The sequence below is a fragment of the Furipterus horrens genome, unplaced genomic scaffold (assembly GCF_987537825.1).
Source record: "Furipterus horrens unplaced genomic scaffold, mFurHor1.1.pri manual_scaffold_9, whole genome shotgun sequence".
Classification (NCBI taxonomy): domain Eukaryota; kingdom Metazoa; phylum Chordata; class Mammalia; order Chiroptera; family Furipteridae; genus Furipterus; species Furipterus horrens.
The window spans coordinates 25,324,550-25,347,325 of NW_028327179.1; the positions used below are offsets into that span (position 1 = coordinate 25,324,550).

At 37.3% G+C, this 22,776-nt stretch overlaps 1 protein-coding gene across 2 annotated transcripts in view; it reads right to left on the reverse strand.

Moving 5' to 3' along the window:
• Positions 1–274: 274 nt before the first annotated feature.
• PHF14 (PHD finger protein 14) overlaps positions 275–22,776 on the reverse strand; it is a 184,636-nt gene continuing 162,134 nt past the window's right edge. Inside the window, exon 19 of one of the 2 annotated variants that reach the window (XM_090287178.1) lies at positions 275–650. In XM_090287178.1, coding sequence (XP_090143304.1) covers positions 627–650 — 24 coding nt within the window. In that variant the 3' untranslated portion in view covers positions 275–626. Of the gene's footprint in view, positions 651–16,973; positions 17,074–22,776 lie in introns of those variants that run through there. The other variant, XM_090287177.1, reaches the window with a different exon arrangement.

The window sequence follows — 22,776 nt, forward strand, 5'->3', positions numbered from 1 at the left end:
ACTAGAAGTGAACAAATCAAAGTGGGACTGAGCTCAATAATGAAAAAAAAAATGGTTAACTTTGATTTAACAAAGATTCTTCTTTGTATTTCTCAAAATGCACCATGACTGTCCAGGGTGGTGGAGGACTTAAAAAGCAACATTCCCCAAACTGATTTGGATGTGAAACCATTTATTTTCGTGATATGAGAAAAGTGTTCAACTAGACATGCTTTTGGAAGTACTGACTGTGTTAGTTATCTCTTGTTGTGTAACAAAACACCACAAATGTAGCTTAACACAACACTCATTTATTGTCTCACAGCTTCTGTGGGTCAGGAGTCAGGGTGCACTTTGCTTTATTTTCTGCCAGGCTGCATTTAAGGTGTCGTCTGGGGATAGGTCTCATCTGACTGTTTGGGAAGAGGTTCATTCCAATCAGGGTCTTGGCAGAATTCATTTTCTTGTGGTTGCAGGACTGGGGGCCCCATTTTCTCGCTGGCTGTTCCTTGCCACTTGGGTCTCCTTTCATCAGAACCAACAAATAAGCAGAGAGTCTCTTCACAAGATGTGTGCTACCATCTTATATAATGTAATTATATAAATGTCTTCGTGTTCACTCCATCGTCTTTGTCGAAATCAGTTGATTAGAAGCAAGTCATAGCTCTCACCTGCACTCAAAGGGAGGGAATTACAGAGAAGCATGGATATCAAGAGTTAGGAATCATAGTGGCAAGAACTGCAAGACTCTATACAAATGACTTTGTCCACCACCCACACTAAGAGACTTGAGTAAATTCTATCAACTCAGGGCTGTGTTCCTAGAAAGATAATCCCAGCCCCTTAAAATGGCTGCCTGAGAAAGCTCAGAAAATTTATAGTTTCTACTAGCTAAAATCTGACTCCCTTTTCATAGAGCACTTACTTTAGAAAACTTGCAATTGTAAATCTTTCTCTGTCCCTCTGAAATGTGTCTTCCGCAACCCAGGAATGTCTTTCTTAAATGACCTGGGAGCCATTCCTTTAAATGTAATCATCATGAAGGATAGAGTCCTTGTCCCCCATTGTCTGTGGGAGGGTAGGAGCCTGACTTCAATAAGCACCATTTAGCAGACACAGATGGCCTAATCACACTGACCAAATTCCCCTCACAACTTCCTTCCGCACTTTTCCATTATCACACTCAGCATTTAAAAGGCATCCTGTTTTTTGTTTCAGGGAGTTGAACTAAGTTTATACTGAAGTGTCTTTCTCCTACTACAGTACCCTGAATAAGATCTGTCTTGCCACCTTCAACAAATGTCCAGCTGTTTTCTTTGACAGGAGCAACTTTAAGAGTTGATCTCCCACAATTACCTAGAGGTCTTGGTATCATTTTGCTTTCCATTCTAACACATCTACCTTAACAGAGCTGAGCTTCAATAAGCATTTGTGGATTCTGTGTTTCTGGAATAGCTCCGATATTTTTTTTCTCTTATATAATAGCCATGTTCCTAATGGGTGGTGACTGTTTTAATACAAATAAAAATTAAACCATGAGAGGACTTTGATATTGATAAGAACCACAGGCAGAGAAGAACAGTCTGAGTTGTAGGTCTGTCTGTAACAAAGACTAGCCTGGATGGTTAGTAGGTAGAAATGAATTCTCTTGATGGTCATGCATGGTTACCTTTATGCACGTTAGGAGGGAAAAGAAAGTCTCAACCTTGCTGGAAGAGAGAAACCAAGCTGCAGTGGGTAGTAATGATGTGTTACCCAAGCCCCACCCAATGGGAATTCACTCTTTTCCCTGAGGAGTAAGGATAATCTCAGCAGAAAAATATTTCATTTATGCAGTTCAAGCCTGAGTTAGAAGAACTGATGAAATGCAAAGAATCGGGGCTCTATAGGAAGTAGGCATGCATGGTTCCTGGGTATTTATTTGAGCCCTGTTAAAGAATCTTTCTGAGGCTGTGTTGGATCAGAAGGGGTGGCTACAGGTGTTTCCTCTGCCCTCCTCCACACAGGACCACCATCAATCAAAGAACAGGGTCCTGCCTTTTGTGGTTTCCTGTGAGGAATGGATCACTATCTACCAGACATCTCTCCTGTGACCCTGTAGGGCCAGTTCCTCTGTGTCTCTCTAGCCTTTAACTCCAGCCCAGTTTCTCAAAGGGTATATGTGATTCATGAATCATGATACAGCAAACCAGGAGGGGAAGACATAACCAGGTATTGAACGAGTACAGAGCAAGAGGGTTTTGTAGGTGGTGGTGTTTTTTTCAAGGGAAGCTCAGAACTTCTTTTATGTTTTATAATATAAACTGTGGACACCAAGAGCTGAGACATTTTGTTCAGCGAACTGCAGAAAATGCAAACCTTTACAAGTCAGAAAAATGTATCTTCCCTGAATGTGTTTAGAATATTTAAAGACCAACCTGTATCTAACGTTTTTAGTCTGAAAATTTTGGGAATAGCATTCCATTAGATTGTATCTTTTAAAAAATTAATTGGTTCCAATGTTGCATGAGTGTTTTAAATCAACGATTATTTCCCTAGTTTTGTATCATCTTTAGTATCTCAAACTACATCATTTTGTCCTTGCAATGTCGTTATATAGTATCATTGAAAATATGATTCTTAGGAATAGTATTCACTCCTTACCCTCAGCTGCTTGGATCCAAAGTCACAGTAGCTCTAAAATTAAATTAAATTTTATATAGATTTTGCCTCTTCTTTTATATTTTATTTTCCCTCCCAATATTTAGATCTACTTTTCAATAGAACTACTTATTAATAATTTCATATGGAAAGCTTTATTTATATTTTTCTTTCACTTATAGTTTGTTGTAGATGTTTAGTTTAACATTGTTCTGGTCACATTAAGAAGCTTCAGGTCTTGCTCTGAGTGTCAGTCATCAAGTTGTAGGTTCTGGCCTAGGACCTTGAATATCAATTGATTTTCCTATTCAGGGCCTGTTTAGACAAGTTATATTCTTCATGCTTTGAGTTTCCATCACTATGTGTAGCTTCCCTGAGCTACTTGGCTAATATAATATTACTAGCTTTCATTTTTCTATTCTTGCTAGATTGTAATAGCTTTAAGATTATTTGGGAATAAAAGGTTTTAATGGAATTATAAAGGATACAGTGGAGAGCATAGTCATACATTTGAAACTATTTGAGAAAAAGAAGTTATTTAATATCTCTCATGCTCACTATACTTATTTAATCTTCATGTAGCAGGTAAGTCTTAGTGACCCTGGTCTGGGAGAAATGTCTCCTTCCAACTGTCACTGTGTTTGTAGCCTACCACTGTCCACCCACAGCTGATTGGATGTGGGGAACCATGTGACATAAGATCTGTGTCAGGTTACCTCATGTGAGACTGTAGAATTTGTTAGAAGTTCCTAGAGTTAGGTCAGGGACTTGTTATGGTTCATTTAAGACATGTGATGATGAGTACTCAGGAAGAGAGGATTTTCACACACACACACACACACACACAGAGGGGCCAGGAGTGGAGACTAGCGAAGAAAAATAGGTGGAAGCCTGTCTGAGGCTTTCTGGCACTTGGATTCTGTGAGAAATCCCTGCACTCACACATAAAATTGTCTTTTACATAAATAGGCTTGGGTGGATTTTTATTCTTTACAAACTAACCGTATGTGACTAAGAAATTTTGCAACATTCCTGTGAAAAATCATATGTAAAAATTAGGGCTGACTTTTCTCTTTAAAACACTAGACTGAAGCCATGTTTCTCTCTGCTGCTTCTGCAACAACCAGTGAAATTGCAATAAAGAAATAAAAGGATTTGTAATCACATGGACAAGTTAAAAATGAAGTCCAAGTTTGGACCGATGGGAAGAGAGCAGGATGACTGATGACTCTTAGCTAAGCAGGGAAGAGGAGACCCAGGGGCTTGAAAATGGGGATGAGATCAGACTAGGTCATGTCTCAAACCCCACAAAAACTTAAGAAATGGGACCATTAAGCATGGTGGGAAGCTGGAGTGAAGTGTGGACCTGAAAAAGAGCATGGATAAGGAACAGACGTCTAGGTGTACTTCCCCAACCTGCCCAGTCAGGTCAGGGTCCCTCCAGCTAAAGAAGAGGAGTTCATTCCCTGCCCAAAGTAAACCAGAGTTTCCAGACAGAGGGACAGAGGGGAGGCTTCCTATTGACCACTGACCATGAGGTTGAGTGAGTTTCCATGCGGGCCCATGAGTCTCTCTCTAGCCCTGCTAGAGCCCTGGCTCCCATACCCCTGGCACACTGTCTGTCCTGAGACATGGTCCAGGGTGGGGGCTGTAGCGTTCTTCCTACAGGAAATGAACAGCCACACAAAAAAGTCACAGAGGTGCTGGCATCTAGCGAAGCCTCCTGAGGTGAGGCTCACCAGCCTAAAGCTGCCCCGTGTACAGAGTGCCCCCTCTGTAAGTATGAGCAAGTCCAAGATTTCCAGACTTATGAGGAAAACCTTCACATGGAAGGGGAGTATGAGGGGGAAAGGATATTTAGGGGAACAGAGGGGAAAAGTGACCATGCACAAGAGCCCAAAGCTGCATTGATGAAGAGGAGGATTTGGAAACATCAGCTTTGTGAGAGAATGGCCTCAAATGGGTAAAGGCAGGTGGCTAGAAGAGAACTCTAACAAGGGGATGCCACTAGTTCCAGAAAGCAGGACCCAGAAGGCTATTTCCTGATAGAAAAAGAAAATGGAGGAAAAACTGACTGCCTCCTTGGTCATAGAAAAGGCAGTCAGGACATTACAAAAATGACTTTGAAAACAACCTCATAGAAAAAATGGACACAAAATTTGAATGCATACTTTAGCAAAGATTATATACAGATGGCAAATAGGCACATTAAAAAGTGTTCAATATCTTTCATCATTAGGGAATTGCAAATTAAAATCTGGCTAAAGATAAATCAAAACAAAGCAAAAGAAAACAAAAAATACCAAGTGCTAGTGAGAATGTGAAGATGTGAAATAACTATGGCCATCACATTGCTGGTGGGAATGTAAAATGATGAAACCACTTTGGCAAATATTTTAGTAGCACCTTACAAAGTTGCTCCCATTTGACCCAGCAATCCCATTCCGTGCCATCTACCCAAGAGAAAATAAAGGTCTGTCCTTAACGAAGATCTGTATATACAATTTTATTTATAGTCACCAAAACCTAGAAGCCACTCAGATGTCTCTCGGCTGGTGAGTGGGTAAACACACTGTAGTATGTCCATACAATAAACACTACTCAGCAATGAAAAGGAATGAAATCCTAGTACATGAAACAGCACGGGTGAACTATTTTAAGTGAAAGAAGCCCCCCTCAAAAAGCTATATACTGTACTATTCCAGTTATATGATATTTTCTAGAAAAAAGCCAAAACTTAAGGGACAGAAAACAGATTAGCAGTTGCCAGAGGTTGGAGGTGGGGAGAGACATTTACGGTTGGCTACGGAAGGGCACAAGGGAATTTGGAAGTGTGATGGCATGGTTCGCTATCTTAATTATGATCATGGTTACATGATTGTATCACTTGTCAAAACACAAAGAACTGCAATTAAAAGTGCATTTTACTGTATGTAATCATAACTTTAAAAATGAAGGAAAAATCAGTGAGGTTTCTGGCTTGAGTGATAATTGGAGATTGAGGTCACTAAGGTGCATAGGAAAGCTGAGCAGGGCAGCAGACAAGCCCAAAAGGAAACAGTGCATTCTACCTTGGCAAATAGGGCCCAAGAAAGTGGAAATACAGAGGATTAATATGGGTCAAGGCTGCGGGGCTTTTTATTGCTCACCGTTATTCTACTGTATGACCAGACGAGAATTTATCGGGTTGCCAGTTGAGGGACATTTGAGTTGTTTCCAGATTCAGGTGATTATGAATAAATTCTCTACAGTAGTCCCTGTCTTACATGCAGTTGCACTTTTCACAGTTTCAGTCACCCGCCGTCAACCATGGTTCAAAACTATTGAATGGAAAACTCCGCAAATAAGCATAAGTTTTAAATTGTGCACTGTGCTGAGTAGCATAGTGAAATTTCACACAGTTCTACTCCTTCCCGCCTGGGATGCAGATCATCCCTTTGTCCAGGGTCTCCCACCCATTAGTCATTAGTAGCCGTCTTGATTATGAGATGAACTGCCTAGGCATCGCACTGCTTGTATTGAAGTACCCCTTATTTCACTGAATAATGGCCCCAAAGGGCAGGAATAGTGATGCTGGCAATTCGGATATGCCAAAAAGAAGCTGTAAAGTGCTTTCCTTAAGTAAAGGGTAAAAGGTCTTGACTAATAAGGCATTTTATTATCTCACTTCATCACAAGAAGGATGAGTACAGTACAATAAGGTATTTTGAGAGAGATCATACTCCCGTAACTTCTATTTCAGTATGTTGTTATAATTATTCTATTACAGTATTAGTTATTGTTATAAATCTTCTACTGGACCTAATCTGTAAATTAAACTTTATTACAGGTATGTATGCCCATAAAACCATATATATATTTCAGTACTATCCATGGTTTCAGGCATCCACAGGGGGTCTTGGAACGTATCTCCCATGGATAAGAGGGACTGCCGTATACACATTCATGTGGCTGCTGAGGGACCTGAGCAGATAAGCCCCTAAGGATATGTTTCTGAAATGCAAATTTGATCATGTTATTCCTTGATTAAAATTCTTCACCATTTTCTTATTGCCTACAGCAGTGATTCTGCACTGCAATAGCACACGGGCATTACCCAGAGCACTTTTCAAGCCACCAGATGCTCAGCTCACCCCCACAGATTTTAATATAATTGACCATTAGATGGGGTTTGAGTGTCAGTTTTTTAAAAAGCTCCTCATATAGTTTTATTACTTTTTAGGTTTCAATCTTTTTTTAAAAGTAATTATTGCAATATAATGCACATACCATACAGTTCGATGGTATTTTTTACATTACATTATTAATTTTTTAATTGTGGTAATATATATCAAGTGAAATTTGCCATTTTAAATTGTATAATTCATGCCATTAATTACATTCGCAATATTGCACAGCCATCACCATTATCTCCTCTTCCTAGCGGACTTTAATACCCAATTCTGTAAATTAAATCCAAGTGTCTTAGCCAACCCTAAAGCCTTTCCCTCTTCCCAGAGGCAGCTCTTGTCACTTCCTGCCCTGCATTCCCTTGGATCCAGACATGCTGAATCATCTCTAACCTTTGAACACTCTTTACCTGTGCATGTTGCTATTTCATCTTCTGAAACTCTGTTCCCACCACTTCTAATAAAACCTCATGTCTTCAAATATGGATTCAGTATTATGAAGTGTTATTTCCACCTCTCAGCTTATTTAGCTGCTCCCCTCTGCTATCCATAACACCTTTATCAACTTCTGTTCAAGCACTTAATCATGACTGTTTTCTCTCTTTCTCTCTCTCCTCTCTCTGAGAAACTCAAATGGCGAAGTTGCAATGTGAACATATAAATTTATGAAGCAGTTTTTTCCAAGATCTACCAAGAAAGTCAGCTGAGACAGTGATGTAGGTGAGAAGTAAACCTTTAAGATGCTGAGAGTTCTGGGGTGTTTGTTTCTACAACATAGCCTAGCCTAGCCTAACTAATACACTCATGAAGAATTTATTTACCATGTGTTGGTTTTTTTTAATTTTTATCCTCAGCCCAAGACATTTTTTTTCATTGCTTTTAGAGAGAGGGGGAAGGAGAGGGAGGGAGAGGGAGAGGGAGTTGGGAAGAGAGGGGGTGGGGGAAGGGAGAAACTTTCATGTGAGAAACATCGATTGGCTGCCTCCTGTATGAGCCCCAACCAGGTATCAAACCCACAACCTTTCAGTGTGCACGATGATGCTCCAACCAACTGAGCCACCCTGGCCAGGGCCATTCACTGTATTTACCAGCTGCTCTCTTGCAATATAATTAAAAGGAAACTGTGAGACTTCATGAGAAAGAGATTCTGGGTTTGAGAGAAGGCAGAAGGAGTTTAGAGGAGTCTGGGGAAGATGAAGGTGTTAAGAGGTTTTGAGCAGAAGTTGTTCCTCCAGGATGATAGACCTGGGCTGAGATGAGAGAAGAAGGAACTCACAAACTGGAGGCAAACAGCCTACTAAAATCTTTTGCATAAGACTGTTCTTGACTTCAAAAATTAGACATAATCAAATGTAAAATTTCAAATCCCAAAGCAATACTTGCCAAAAAGATTCAGCCTAACCATAATCAGGAAGAATCATAATCCTGAACAGGTGTTCCATTTATTAATTTGATTTTTACCAAGAAGATACATTTTCAAAGTCACTGATGAATACATCACTTTTGTCTCTTGTTGATATTGGATGTCTTGGTTCAGCAGTGCTCTAGAGGTTGAAATTTGTTCTCCTTTATGATTTGCAGCTCTGATTAGTTCTATTTTTCTGCCTAAGATGCAAAAATGCAAACATGACCAAGATGCTGTATCATTTCTGCTTCTTACTTCATGATTATTTAAAAAATTCAAAGAAAATATCTTCTTTTGAATTTCACTAAAAATGTGGCCTAAAAATATTACCCCTCTGACTGTCTCACATTATTGAAAAAAAAAAAATGCACATAAGCCATAGAAAAACACTGAACACATCCAATCAGAAATGAATTGTTGAAAGGAGAAGAGTAAATGTTAAAAAGCATTGCTGTCTGGGATCTAAAGGAAAAATATATATACATAAAACAAGGATGGCAAAAATCTTACTAATTTTCTTGACGCTCAGTGGATCGAGCGTCGGCCTGCGAGCTAAGTGTCGCTGGTTCGATCTTCCAGTCAGGGCACATCAGAGAAGGAAAACTCTGACTCCAAAAAACCTCCGCTGCCTTGCGGCATACCTCTTCAGGGGAAAGGCTAAGGGAGTAAACCCTGACAGAAAATCCGGAGCCGGAGTCCCTAAGGCGGTTTGACGTTGTAGTCAACACCGGCAACTCCTGCGGCGCACCTGAAGCCAAGCTGTATTGACTCCATCTTTCCCTTGGACCCTTCAGCTGCGAAGAGAGGGGGGGGTCTGCTGCATGGGCAACAGCAGACCCTCCATATCACCCTGCCCAGGCTCTGTAGCTTCAGCTTCACTGGAGAGGACACTCCAGCGTCATCGCAAGATGTCGATTCAACACGGGAGGAGACAGATACCGTGTCACTCCCGAGTCGGACTGCACAGCCATTCTCGGCGGTGCAGATAGACTCTTAAGAAGCTACACCATCGTCTCTCGAGACGGACGGCTGCCAAAGTTAAGGGTACATGGGGATCCTCTCCACTCTTACGTGTCTGATATTGTTGAAGATGATAAATAGTGCAAACATTTGCACAGATCTAGGTTCCTTAATCACAGGATTTCATTATGTAAAATATAACGATTTTTGCACAGAATAGGTTGAGTCTGCCTTCAGAGCTCCTGCACATGTTATTTCTCATTGCAGAACGTAGGATGGTAGATTCTACAGTGGGTGCTACCTCTTTCTGGTACTGCCATGAGTCATGGAGAGCCACAGTTTCTGCTCCTTACGTATCAATAAGGAAGATGACCATGTTCAGAGGTACACATACAACACCTGATTCAATTATCTATTGTTTTCTAGAAATCATATCTATTGATTGTTGTGGCGTGAAACATGCATATGAAAATAGTGACTTTTTTACTCCACTGACAGTATCAATAAAGGTAGAGTACATCTGATTTTCTAGAGTGAGATATTTAGTATGCTATAGGTGGAAATGAAAGACGTAACCTAAGAGACAAAAGTGAACCTGTCAAACGTTAATGTGATATTGTCTGTGTTATTATGAGCCTGATGATATCAAGTGCACACAAGAACACATAGATGTCATGCTGGGAAACCAATGATCTAATCCTCATCTTGACTGCAGGCAAAGAATATCTCATTAAAGCTATAAATTTCATGAGTCTGTTTCCAAATTTAAAATCCTTAAGGAAAATGGCTCTTATGGTTCAATAGTTTTAAAGGGTTGTTCTTACTTGGCTTTGTACCAAGGAAATTAATAGTTTTTCTGAAACAAATCAGAATTTTGCCATTGTTGCATGTGTTTTCATGCTGTTGTCGTTAGTTAGCACTTAACTTCCTCTGTAGGTAACAAAATCATGTACTCCATATTGAATTCACCATGGGGATACGTTTATTACCTGCCGTGATTGCCCAGGATAGTCTGTGGTGGAAAAAATGTGCTCATTCATGGCTGTGTAAAAATTGTTTTCTTGAGGTAATATGAAATGGAGTAGGTTTCTAATCAACCTTCACTATTCTAAATGAATCATATTTAGCCTACCCTCAGGAGAAGTAAGTTGCTCCTGTCCCATGTGATGTTAGCACCCAACAAATAGAAATGTGTGCAGGCCTCAGGGACTCAAAAGCATTGGGGCAATGTCAAAGCAATTAATCAAACTTATTTCTTCTTTCTCAATTGGCTTCAGAGTAAATCTTACATGGCCATGTGAGAGATGCATTTGTAGAAAACATTCTCTCTGTCTCTCTCCATTCAGTTTAAATAGCAACTGTTTTTACATGTGGGCCAAACAAGACAAATTACGGTGGATGTAGGACAGTACAGGTGTATCAAATGCCTGCAGCTGTTTAAGCTTAGTGGAATGGCATTAGTGATTGTTTTACACAAAGAACATATACAAAACGAGCAATAAGAATATTATTGTTTTCCAACAAAAACAAGCAACATGACCTAGACTCACCTCATTTTATCTGAATGACCAGGAAGTACAAATGAAAAACCATTTTACCCCAAGATGAGTGTGTCCTGTGTGGTGTGTGTGACAATTAAACTCAAGAAAGTTCATCAACGCTTGAAACTCAAAGCAGTTCGTAATCCCTTAAAATCGGAGCAACTGGCACCCAACTTGCTTTCCTCCTGCCTCCAGCTTTCTACTTTAAAGGGAAATGGATAGAAATTGTCCAGAAGATAATATGATTTAAATTTTTAAATAGGGTTTAAATGTATTTTCAACTGTAAGGCCATTAAAAAATCATTAAAACAGAATATGCAATCATTAAAGAGCTTTAACTTCATTAAATGTTTTCAATAAGACATCACGTTATGTTTTGAATTTTGAATTTTTGTATGCGAATTTCTTTTAAAACCATCATTAGCATCTTTTGCGGTGATTATTTTTAACTTTTACACTGTTGTTATTACAAATGCTATTGCACACTGCTTCCAATTTCCCTGAAAGAAAATCAGGGATTAAACACTAATTTTGTGAGCCACACTACTTAGAGTGACAAGTGGTTTCTGAAAAGAATAACCATTCTGAAGTATATGCCTTTTACTTAAAAAGAAAATAAAAATTTCTCTAGTTTTTGGCTATTATGAGTAAAGTTGTTAAAAATATTTATGTATAAATCTTTGTATGGGCTCCATTTTCATTTCTTTTGTGTAAAACTCTATAGCAAGGATACTGGGTCATATATTAAAGATAAGTTTTTTTTAAAGATTTTATTTACTCATTTTTGGAGAGAGAGGAAGGGAGGACGAAAGAGAAGGAAAGAAACATCTATGTGAGAAACATCAATCAGTTGCCTCTCATGCACCCCCAACCGGGGGACCTGGCCCACAACCCAGGCATATACCCTGACAGGGAATTGAACTGGCGACTTTTTGGTTTGCCGGATGATGCCCAACCCACTGAGCTACACCAGTCAGGACTAAGGGTATGTTTAATTTCCTAGGAAATTTCCAAACTCTTTTCCAAAGTGGTGTACCATTGTATACTTGCAGCAATACTCCAGTAGACAAGACGATAATTTTATTTAGCTGTCAGTCAGCTTCTTTCCATGGCCACATCATGGCTTTTTCAATAGTCTCATGAACAAAATGGCCTTTCTACAGGGAGAGAGGTTAGGTATGGACTCACTAATATGAGTGTTTATTCCTGAAGACTGATTTGGTGACCACTGCTGAATGCCTAACTTGCCAAAAACAGCAACTTATCCTCAACCTCTTATGTGATATCCCTATTAGTTTTCTATTACTGCATACACATTACCACAACATTAGCAGCTGGTAACAATACACACTAATTACTTCACAATTTCCATGGGTTTATAGTCTGGACATGGCTTAGCGGAGTCCTTTGTATGAATTTTTATCAGACTTTAAATTAAAGCCTAGCACTAATTATGTCCAGTAGAAATGGAAACCACATATGTAATTTCAAATTTTCTATAACCCATAATAAAAAGTGAAAATAGTTGCAATTTATTTTAATAATATATTTTACTTAACTAAATCTATTCAGATATTACCATTTCAGCATGTAATGAGAAAAAAATTTCTAAATGAGCTTTTAGCTTTTCATGCTAACTCACCAAATGCTGACATGTATTTTATAGTTACAGCACATCTCAATTGGGACTAGTCATATTTTAAGTGCCTAATAGACTGGATTGTACACCACCATTATAGACATTTTAGTGAATACAAAGTGGTAACTCACTGTGGTTTTAATTTGCATTTTCCTTATAACCAAATGATGTTGAGCATGTTTACATGTACTTACTAGCCATTTGTATATCTTCTTTTCTATGTCTTCATTTGCTCAGCAACAGGTGAATAGATGTTACAAGATGTGGTGTATTTATGCACTGAAAAAGTGCTCAGTAATAAAGGGAATAAACTACTGATTCATGCAATAACATCAGTGAACCTCAAAATATTATGCTGAGTGAAGAAAGACAGACTCAGAAAGACATATGTGAAATGATTCCATTTGTATGAAACTTTAGAACAGGCAAAACTAATAAGAAAGACAGAAGATCAGTGGCTGTAGTAGGGATGTGTTAGTGATTACAAAATTGCAGAAAAATTTTTTGGGAGTGATAGAAATGCTTTATATCTAGATTGGAGTGGAGAGTACATAGATATATACAAAATTTATTGAATTTCACATTTAAAATGGGTGCTTTTTGTATGTAAATTATATTCCAATAAAAATGATTCAAAGATAAAAATAGCACGTTAGTAATACCTGTTATGCAATTTGCAGACCAATTGCCAAATAAAACTGTGAGGCCCCTTATTCAAAAATTAAACATTTTGAAGAATTTCAAGACAGTTACAGCAGAGGAGGTTTGTCTGTTATTGAATCCCCAATGATGGACAATGCAGGGTACCTAGTAGGTTCCAAGAAAGTTCTGTTGAATAAATTTAAGAATTCAGGTATAGTGCCCAGCACTTTCCACTGAAGAACAACATAATACCTCTTCCTATTTCTGCGATTTGTCCTATAGATCCAAGAAAAGAGAATTCTGAATAAATTTTTTAAATGCTGTTCCTAAGTATGAAAGAGAAAAATACTGATTAAAAGCTGTGTTATTTTTAAATCCTTTGATGATGTGTGAAGAATTATAGCTCAATAACTAACATGAAGACAATACACTTTGGGTGAGTGGGTGGAAATTATATAGGAATCATGAGGTAGAAGTGAATTTTGTCCTTAGATATTTTATTTGTTATAGGTGACTTCTAGTGGTAGTGTTACACCTAATATGGGCCAGAAAATAAACTAAATAATGGGGATAAGAGATAAAACAGGTACATATAATTGTACAGTGGTTTATCTTCTTTAGATATCAATTTTTAGATTATAGCCTAATTATTAACTTTTCTAAGGACCCTAAATATATATTATCCATATTGCCATAGGGTTTTCATTGGGACTTCACTGTAGTGCTCCTTAACGTAACTCAGAATTATTATAACAGAGGAATTTGGACTTATCTAAATAGTGTGTTATGGATTGAGTGTGCACCCCCCATATTGATACGAAAAAGCTCTAACTGCACCCCCCCTCTCCAGTTATGGCTGTATTTGTAGTGAGGAGAAATTAAGGTTAAATGAGATCATAGGTTGGGGCCCTGATCTAATAAAATTAGTGTCCTTATAAGAGGAGATGGCAAAGTGCTTGCATGCTCTCTTTCTACATGCACACACTGAGGAAGGACCCCATGAGGACACAGCAAGGCCATCATTTGCAAGCCAGAGAGGTCTCACCAGAAACCAAAACCTGCTGGACCTTGATCTGGGACTTCCAGCCTCCATAACTGTGAAAAAATAAATATCTGTTGTTTAGGCTACCCAGCCTGGAGTATTATTTTGTTATGAGCTAAAACAATATGTAATATTCTATATGATATAAAATATATAATATGCATTATTTGATTCAAATTATGTGACTAGCTTAATCACAGTCACATAATGTGGGCAACTTTGTAGCATTATAACAAGATTTATATGCATAAACTTATGGTATGGATATACGGACCGTAAAATTTTGAGAAACTCATATGGCACATTTCCCCTAAAGGAAATTTAATGATTCTACTCTACTACTCACTATCCTAAGTCAAGGGGTGTATATTTAAGAAAAAAAGTTTTAAAACGAAAACTGGGTTTTCAATGGTTAAAGGTATCATATCACTTAAATGTAAATATTTAAAATACCTGCTGGGTGGCTGAGGGTCACTATGCCTCTCATACTCGAAACTTGTTTTAGGAATTAAAGAATTAAAAGCTGAGATGCTAATACACTAATAATTGAATAAACAGTCTACTGAAAATATGTCCATAAAGTTACTGAAAAATTACAGAAAGCAGTAAGAGGCATTCGCACTTGTTGTTCCATCATAACTCAGTGGAAAAAAGATAAAGCAGGATTTTCATGTCTTGCAGCAGGTGGAATGGTAGATATAATTGTTTCACTTGTTTCACGCAAGCCGGTCTTCAAAATGAATTAAGCATGGCCTAGAAGCTGGGGGAAAGAAATAACTAAAGGAAAGGTAACAGATAATGAATGAGGTCCTAATAAGAAAGGGGGAAATAGTGGATTGAAAAGAGGTATGGCCTAACTATTCCGCAGAGGTGAAGTGTGGTAATCCGGGGTGAGACTGCTTGGGTTTGAAGTCTTGCTCTGCCAATTACAAGCTATGTAACCTTGGTTAACTTATTTGCCTTGTCTAAGTCTCAGATCCATCATCGTAAAATGGGAAGGGTAATAGTAACCATAGTATATGTTATTTGGAATTAGTGGTATAATGCATACTAAGAAGCATTAAGCACAATGCCTGCAAATAATAAATACAATGTTAGCTATTATATGAATCATGTATTATTGCTTCTTTTCAAAAGTGATACTATTAATGTAATTCCAATCTATGTAAGCATGGGCATTTTGAAAGAGATTAATATCTATTTCAAAAGTAGAAAAAAAAAAGGAAAAGTCAAATTACTTTGTATTTGCTTATTGCAAAAGCCCTCTGCAGACGCTGACCTGACTCCTCAGACTGTTCTTTGTCTCAAAGTCTTTGCTCCCACATTCTTCGAGGGAGTCCAGTCTGTGGGATACAGCTGTCTTCCACTTACGTTGTATTATTTGGGGCTTATACAGGATGCATCTTCTATCTTGTCTAGCTGCAGTTTCCCTGCTTCAGCTCACTGTATCATAGCTGCCAGCATGTCCCACCGTCACACCTTTATTTAGCTTGTCAGGCGCATGTGATAAAACTATGGCTCCAGGGCAAGTGCATGGATTCCATTCTCACAGGGAAGTTGTATTTCTGACATTCTCTTATAAGCTGTCCGAAGTTCTGCCTCTTATTTTAAGAAACTCTGCCTTAAATCATCAAAGACATTTGTCAAGAACAGTTGGCTCTGCAAATAGCAAGTAGCATCTTTGCTCCTGCTATAGTTGGCAAATGATAGCTTGGGAATTAGAACCAGGGAAAGAAAAACAGCTGGTTACTGAGAACTGATCAAGATGCAAATCAAAGAAATGTTACAAAATTCTTAAGCCAAACAGGTGGGAACTGTTCCTGAAATGTTCAGTAAAAAATGTGTAGGGCCTAGCACATAGTAGGTCCTTAGGAAATATTTTATGAATTAAGTGATGGACCTAGCTGTCAGAGGGGAGGGGTTTGGGAAGGGATTAAGACTCATGGACAAGCCCTGGCTGCTTGTAGCTCAGTGGATTGAGCGTCAGCCTGTGAGCCAAGTGTCACTGGTTTGATTCCCAGTCAGGGCACATGACTAGGTTGCACGTCAGGTCTCCAGATGGGGGCGCGAGTGAGAGGCAACCACACAGTGATGTTTCCCTCCCTCTCTTTCTCCTTTCCCCCTCTCTAAAAAAATAAAATAAATAACACAAATACATACATAAATTATTTTTTTAAAAAAAGACTCATGGACAAGACAACAGTATGATGATTACTGTTGGGGTGGCAGGAGGTAGAAGAAGGTAAAGGGGGGATAAATGGTGATGGAAGGAGACTTGACTTGGGGTGGTGAACACACAGTACAATATACAGATGATGCATTGTAGAACTGTATACCTGAAACTTATATAGCTTTACTAACCAATGTCATCCCTAAAAATTCATTTTAAAAAAAGTCATGGCCCTACTTCTGCCACAGAGAATTTTAAATTATCATTTCTTTTTAGCTTTGACCTGTAATCCTAGAGTATTATGTGAAATCTAAGTTGGTATCTAAGATGAAATCAGAAAATATTTCATTTTGTGGCATTGGTGATTTTAAGTGTTTTCATGTGCACGTGTTGCCTGTTCGCTTTTGAACCACGCTGGGTTTTCTTTATACAAATAATTGGCATTCTGTTAAGGCCCCTGAAGAAGAAACAGAAACTAGTAAGGGGATAAAAGACTTTGAGGTGTTTTTTTTTTTTTTCCAGGCCATCCAGATAAGCTAACTTTAGGTTACAGATAAGAGAAAAATTTTGCTATTCTCAAATTTCAGTTAAGAATTTAAAAGTATATATGTTTTAAAGGCCTAACTTTTATATAGAAGTTTAAATTGCTCTAAAAACATACAAATTTCAAATCCAAGCTCCTATTTCATTTTCAACAACTTTATTCAGAACATTTTGCAGATTAAGATTTTACAATTTAACATTTTACAATTAGAAATTTTATCTGCTACTACATAAATTGCAAACTTTTCAAAACACTACAGAAAATCCTTTATTTCTTTGGATTTTTCTGTTCCATGCTGAGCTCCTGAGATATATTTTTTCTTTCAGCTTCATTTTCATCTTCCTGTGAAATAAATTTTAGAAAACATTAAAATATAAACTTTAGGGCATTTTATCAGCTGTATTTAATACATTTTAACTCTATTTCTCTGAAGAATTGACTATTGTGATTCCAGTGATCCTAGGGAAAAGGCTATAAACAAAATGGTAAAATTACGTAACATTTAAATATTTACAGCGGGTGCTATTTTATATTACATGTTGACTAAAAATTTCTATATGTTTTTAAAAGCAACTTATTTTATCAACTACCTAAAAACTTCTTTTGAAATCACACCTGCCACTACAAAGTGTCCTTTTAAAGGGGGTGAGTCAGATATTTTTGCTTTGCTGTTTGATGAAAAACAATAAATTTAACTTCTGAGACACTGTGTGCTCCAAGCATGGCATTTTTGTGTCATCTAGCATACTTTCTTGACAGGTCTGCCAATTTTCCAATTACTTGTACCACCATATGTTATCTGAAGATCAGTCAGCTCTAAAATAGGAAACATGGGGATGTCAGAGTATAGAACGCTCACAATCTTCTCCAGTTTCAATTTTAGGGGGTGGCCTCATCATTCAGGGCAGGGGCCTGTGGAACATGGGGAATGAATGGAGTGACATCATAGTGTCTGGTTCCATAGGAATAAAGTGCTTCTGGTGTTCAGTATTAAGTGGTGACCTCCAAAATATGAATAATGAGAGCCTGGAAAAATATTTCATCTCGCAGTTTGAAACCCGCCTCATCATACCAGTTCCTTCAACAATACCCAAGTACAAAGCACTCTTGTTCTTCTCATATTTTTGATTTATCAAGTAAGATCAAAAGTACTGCCTAACTCTTTACTGGGTTAATTAGAGCAGGAGTAGCAATTTCTTAAATATCTCTAAACAGTAATATCAGTATCACCAAATGCATCACCCTGCTTCTCTATATCTGATAAAACAAAATTCCGTTCAGTTAAATTGTTGTATGAGAAAATGCACATCAAGGCATACGTGTTTGTTTTCCATGAAAAACCACACTTCACCTGTAAAAATTGAGTTAGAGAAAGCTTCCTTTATATGCATTGTCTCTAAATTGAGTAGCATCTGTGATTCAGACTTTGTCAACACCAGGCAAGTAGAGAAATTATCAATATTATCAACCAACCTGAATATTATAGATACGTAGAATGCAAGGGATGGAGTTTCAGATGTCATGTTGGCAGTGTAATTTGAATACACTTCTCTAAGCATAAAAGCCACTATATTTTGTTTACTGTGTTTTCCAATTTATCTCTACTGAATAGAGATATTATGTTCTGTTGACTCTTGAAAATCTATTAATGAATGTGTAGTTTCCACTTTTAGACAAGCATTTCTAGAGATTACACTTTAATTATATCCTAATAAAAAGTAAATATTATTTTACATTTTCCACTGCCTTCTTCAGGTGAGACAATGACAGAAAGCATTAAATCAGCAGGTAAAGGTGGCAAGAATTTTTGTTAGGTAGCATTGAATTTGTCTATAGGTTCCTCAAAGCTAGGTTTTCTCTTCTTTATCTTACATTCCTACCATCAAACTGGGCACATTTGGGATACAGTTGGAGTCCAATAAATGTTTCCTGAGCTATGTGAAACAGTGGAGTAAATATTGAAGAAAAGAAAGGTCTGCCTAAACTAATATGTAATGTGGAAAAGCGTGATATATCCTTCCTTAACCAGTAGTCACTCTCTGGCAATCTTACAGTACTAAAAAACAGAAATAAGCAAATATCATCAGAAATAAGCAACAACATCATCCAGGACCATTAGCAAGCTCATATCCTCTACTATGTACAAGAATGGAGCCTTTATCATGTAGACAGCCTACTAATTTCCCACACCAGTAAGGCTTACTGGTTTAAGAAGCTTGTCTATCTAATTTTCCTAGCAATCTTCCATTATGCTCTAAGTCAAAACAGAACTGTAAAGGCTTAATAATAACCCTGAGGACTAGGAAGTATCTATATGCTTTACTTTCATATAACTTTCTCAATATAATGCCAGTCTTTTTATTGTTGAATTTTTCTGAGTAATAAAGAATGGGTTGTAAATACATGTCTCTCCTAACACTGCCTTCTGTTCAGGACAGGTGCAAAAACTGTTCCACACTCTCCTTTATGCTGAAGACATGTCTTAAAATATCTTGCCTTTCTGTGCCTTTAAAACATTTGTATAAGTAAGAAGATCCAATCTCTTTCTTCCTTTGTATAAGAATAGCTGTGCTCTGGAGAATTATGGAGGGGTGGAAAGACATTTAACCCTAACCGCTAGAGTATAATTCATCATAACTGTTATAGTATTACATCATCAAAGTAATCAAAATAACAGCAGTATATTTTCATCAGTATAAATAAAAGCATTAGAATTAGAGCCAGTAAAGCTCGAGAAAGGATTTTAGGGGTTGCTCTGGTTCTTTTTGAAGTGTTACTTTGTTTTTAACATTGCAGGTCAGTTTTCATAATAAATTTACTTGCAATTCACGATCAATAAAAACATTAAAATTGTTCAGGCAGCAAATGAAATATCATTGACAAATGAGTGCGTAATGAGTGAAACCGCAAAGAAAGGAAGCTTTTTCACCAAAGTATTTCTTCACTACTGGGTATTAAAGGCAGACAAAAGTTTCTTCTGATAGATGGCAGGGTTTGTCACTTTTTGCTGAGAAAAGACATCTGTTTGTTTTCCAGTGAAAGACCCTGGCCACACGGATCATTTTCTTGGTGACGGCCCTGACAAGTTTGACATTTGTTTCAGGAAGTGTTCTGAAGCAGTCAGCAAGAAAATGTACCCTTTGGGGCTGCTGGAAAGTAGACAGATTTACCTCTTAACGTTTAAGCTTGTTAATTCATCCTACAAAAAATGTGTTGATTGTGACATCCTTGCAGATCTGCCATGTGGAATTTCAAGAACATCCATTCATATAACAATAATACTCATAATGTCAAATGACTAAATATGGTTCCTTAGTATTCTTGCTCTTCTTACACTAACAGCATTGTTGTAGTGAGGACAACAATGTAATTATTGTCTAATGCTCCAGGTGACAACACGAGGCTAAAATAATTATTCTAACAGAGAAATAAGTAAAAACACTGCCGTTTTTATCTACACCAAATACCTCTTAACATTGAATAAACTTGCAAGGTTTGTTTAAATGTTATTCAGCTTGCACCAATTTGCAAGAGAGGGGTTCTCTATTTTTCCTTATTTACAAATTTGATTAGTTCTCATAATAGTTCAAAGAATTGATGCCAATTGATAAAACCTATCCATCCCACTTTTCCTTTCTCTTAGAAGGGATCCAACTCCAAACAAGTGCCAAGTGTTTTAGTGACTAGAATATCTACAGCTCAAGTAATATTTAGATTCAAATTATATTTCCTGAGTCCTGATAATTGTATTTATCCTGTAGACTGCTAAGTTTTAAATGATTTCTGTGAAGGGTAGAATTATACAAAGGGGCAACTTTCCCCATCGCTCCCTTTTATCTTTAGAGATGACTTTCAGAGTACCTTTACGGGGGAGAAACCTGTCAAACACCACCTTCGCTAAGTGATGGAGGTTAACATCACCAGTGATACATATTAACAGTAACCCTTTGGTATGATGTGCTGCAAAGGACACATCAACTCTAGTCTGTGATATCCTTCCCAATAAGGTACGGCCTCAATCTAGTCAGGAGAAAACATCAGATAAAAACTACAAAACAATTGAACAGTAGTCTTCAAAAGTGTCAAGGTCGTAAAAGACAAGACAAAGCCTGGACTATCACAGATTGGAAGAGACTAAGGGGGCCTGATGACTAAATGCAATGTGGGATCCTAGGCAATAAAAAGAATATTAGTGGGGAAACTGGCAAAATTTGACTATGGTCCATGCAGTTGTTAGTCGCAATGCCTTGATGTTACTTTGCTGGTTTCAGTAACGGACTCTGGTTACGGAAGATGGCAACACTACAGGAAGCTGGATGAAGGGTCAATGAGAATTATTTTTTTTATTTTTGCAACTTTTCTCTAAGTCTAAAATTATTTCAAAATTAAAAGGTTAAAAAATATAAGTGGCTACTTAATGAACGTTTTCTAAATTCAAAGTAAATACAAACTATGCTAAAAGATTTTATGTAGAAAAAGCATAAAGCACTGGTAGGCCCTACACTGAAAATATACAGCTAAAATACATTTTTTACATTCCATTGTGCTACCTAAAATTAATTTCTTCCTTCCTTCCTTCCTTCCTTAGAACTAGCTCTTGTTTTCACTAATCTTTTGTATTCTTTTGAGACTATTTTATTTCTACTCACTTTAGGCTTTTTTTTTTTTTTTCTAGTTTCTTTAAGTGTAAAGTTAGATTGCTTATTTGATATTTTTCTTGTTTCTTGAGGTAGGCCTATAATGCTATGAATTTCCTAGTTAGAACTGCGTTCACTGTGTCCAGTAGATTTTGGGCCGTTGTGTTCTCATTTTCATTTGTTTCAAGGTGTCTTTTAGAGTTCTTCCTTGATCTCATTGTTAACCTCTTCATTGTTTAGCACCATGTTTTTTAGCCTCCATGTCTTTCTTCTTCACTTTTTTTCCCTCTTGTAATTGAGTTCTAGTTTCATACCATCATGGGCAGAGAAAATGCTTGATATGACTTCAATCTTCTTAAATTTATTGAGAGTTGTTTTGTGTCCTAACATGTGGTGTATCCTAGAAAACATTCGTGTGCACTTGAGAAGTATGTATATTCTGCTGCTTTGGGGTGAAATGCTCTGAAGATATCAATTAAATCCATCTGATCTAGTGTGTCATGTAAGGCCGCTCCTTCCTTTTTGATTTTCTGTCAAAAATTCCTTTCCTGAGAACTCTAAAGTTTCATAGTGGTTATTAATTTTTACTTTCTTGCTGTGTGTCCATGTACAGTATTTTCTTTTTCTACTCTGAGCATGGATTACTTTCACAATCAGAAAACATAAGCTTTCTCCTATTAAGTCCCTTCATAATCTGGCCATTTGAGTTATTTTAGAAAGAAGCCTAATGGGGGCCTGTGTTGACAAAGAGAACGGTGTCAGCTGTTTTTACCCTACCGACCTCGCTGTTCACAGCAGACAAAGCCGTACGGTGACACAACAGTAAAACGAAGTGAGAAGGTGCAGTTCAACACTAACTCAAAGCATTTCTGCTTTCTGATGATACTTCCTTTAGATTTTAAATATTCCATTGACTAATTAGAAAAGAGTTATTGTAATTGGATTTAAATGACCAGTCAAAATCATCCATATACTTTAATAATGATCCTTTTAAAAATGCTAATGTATATGTGTATATATGTTGAAAAATACATTGACACACTTAACCTGTTCTGTTATTTATAGAACAAGTGCAGAAAGGTGATACATATTACATTGTCCCAATCTGTGATTAAAAACTTTCTTTTATTCATAGAGAACACATACCAGATATAACTCTCAACAGCATTTAAGATTGTTCTTTTAATAGAGAAAATATGCTAGTACTGCACACTGAGCAAAAATTTATCTTAATAACTGGAAAAATACTGGCGATAATGAAAATGTTTTAGGCAAAATGAGCACGCTCCATGCTTCAGACTAAAATTAATTAGAGTTTTTAACGTTTTACAATTCCGCCATAATTCTTTAACTAGTACATTTACTTCATAGTAATAAATACTCGGATCATTAAGTAAAGTGCAAAATG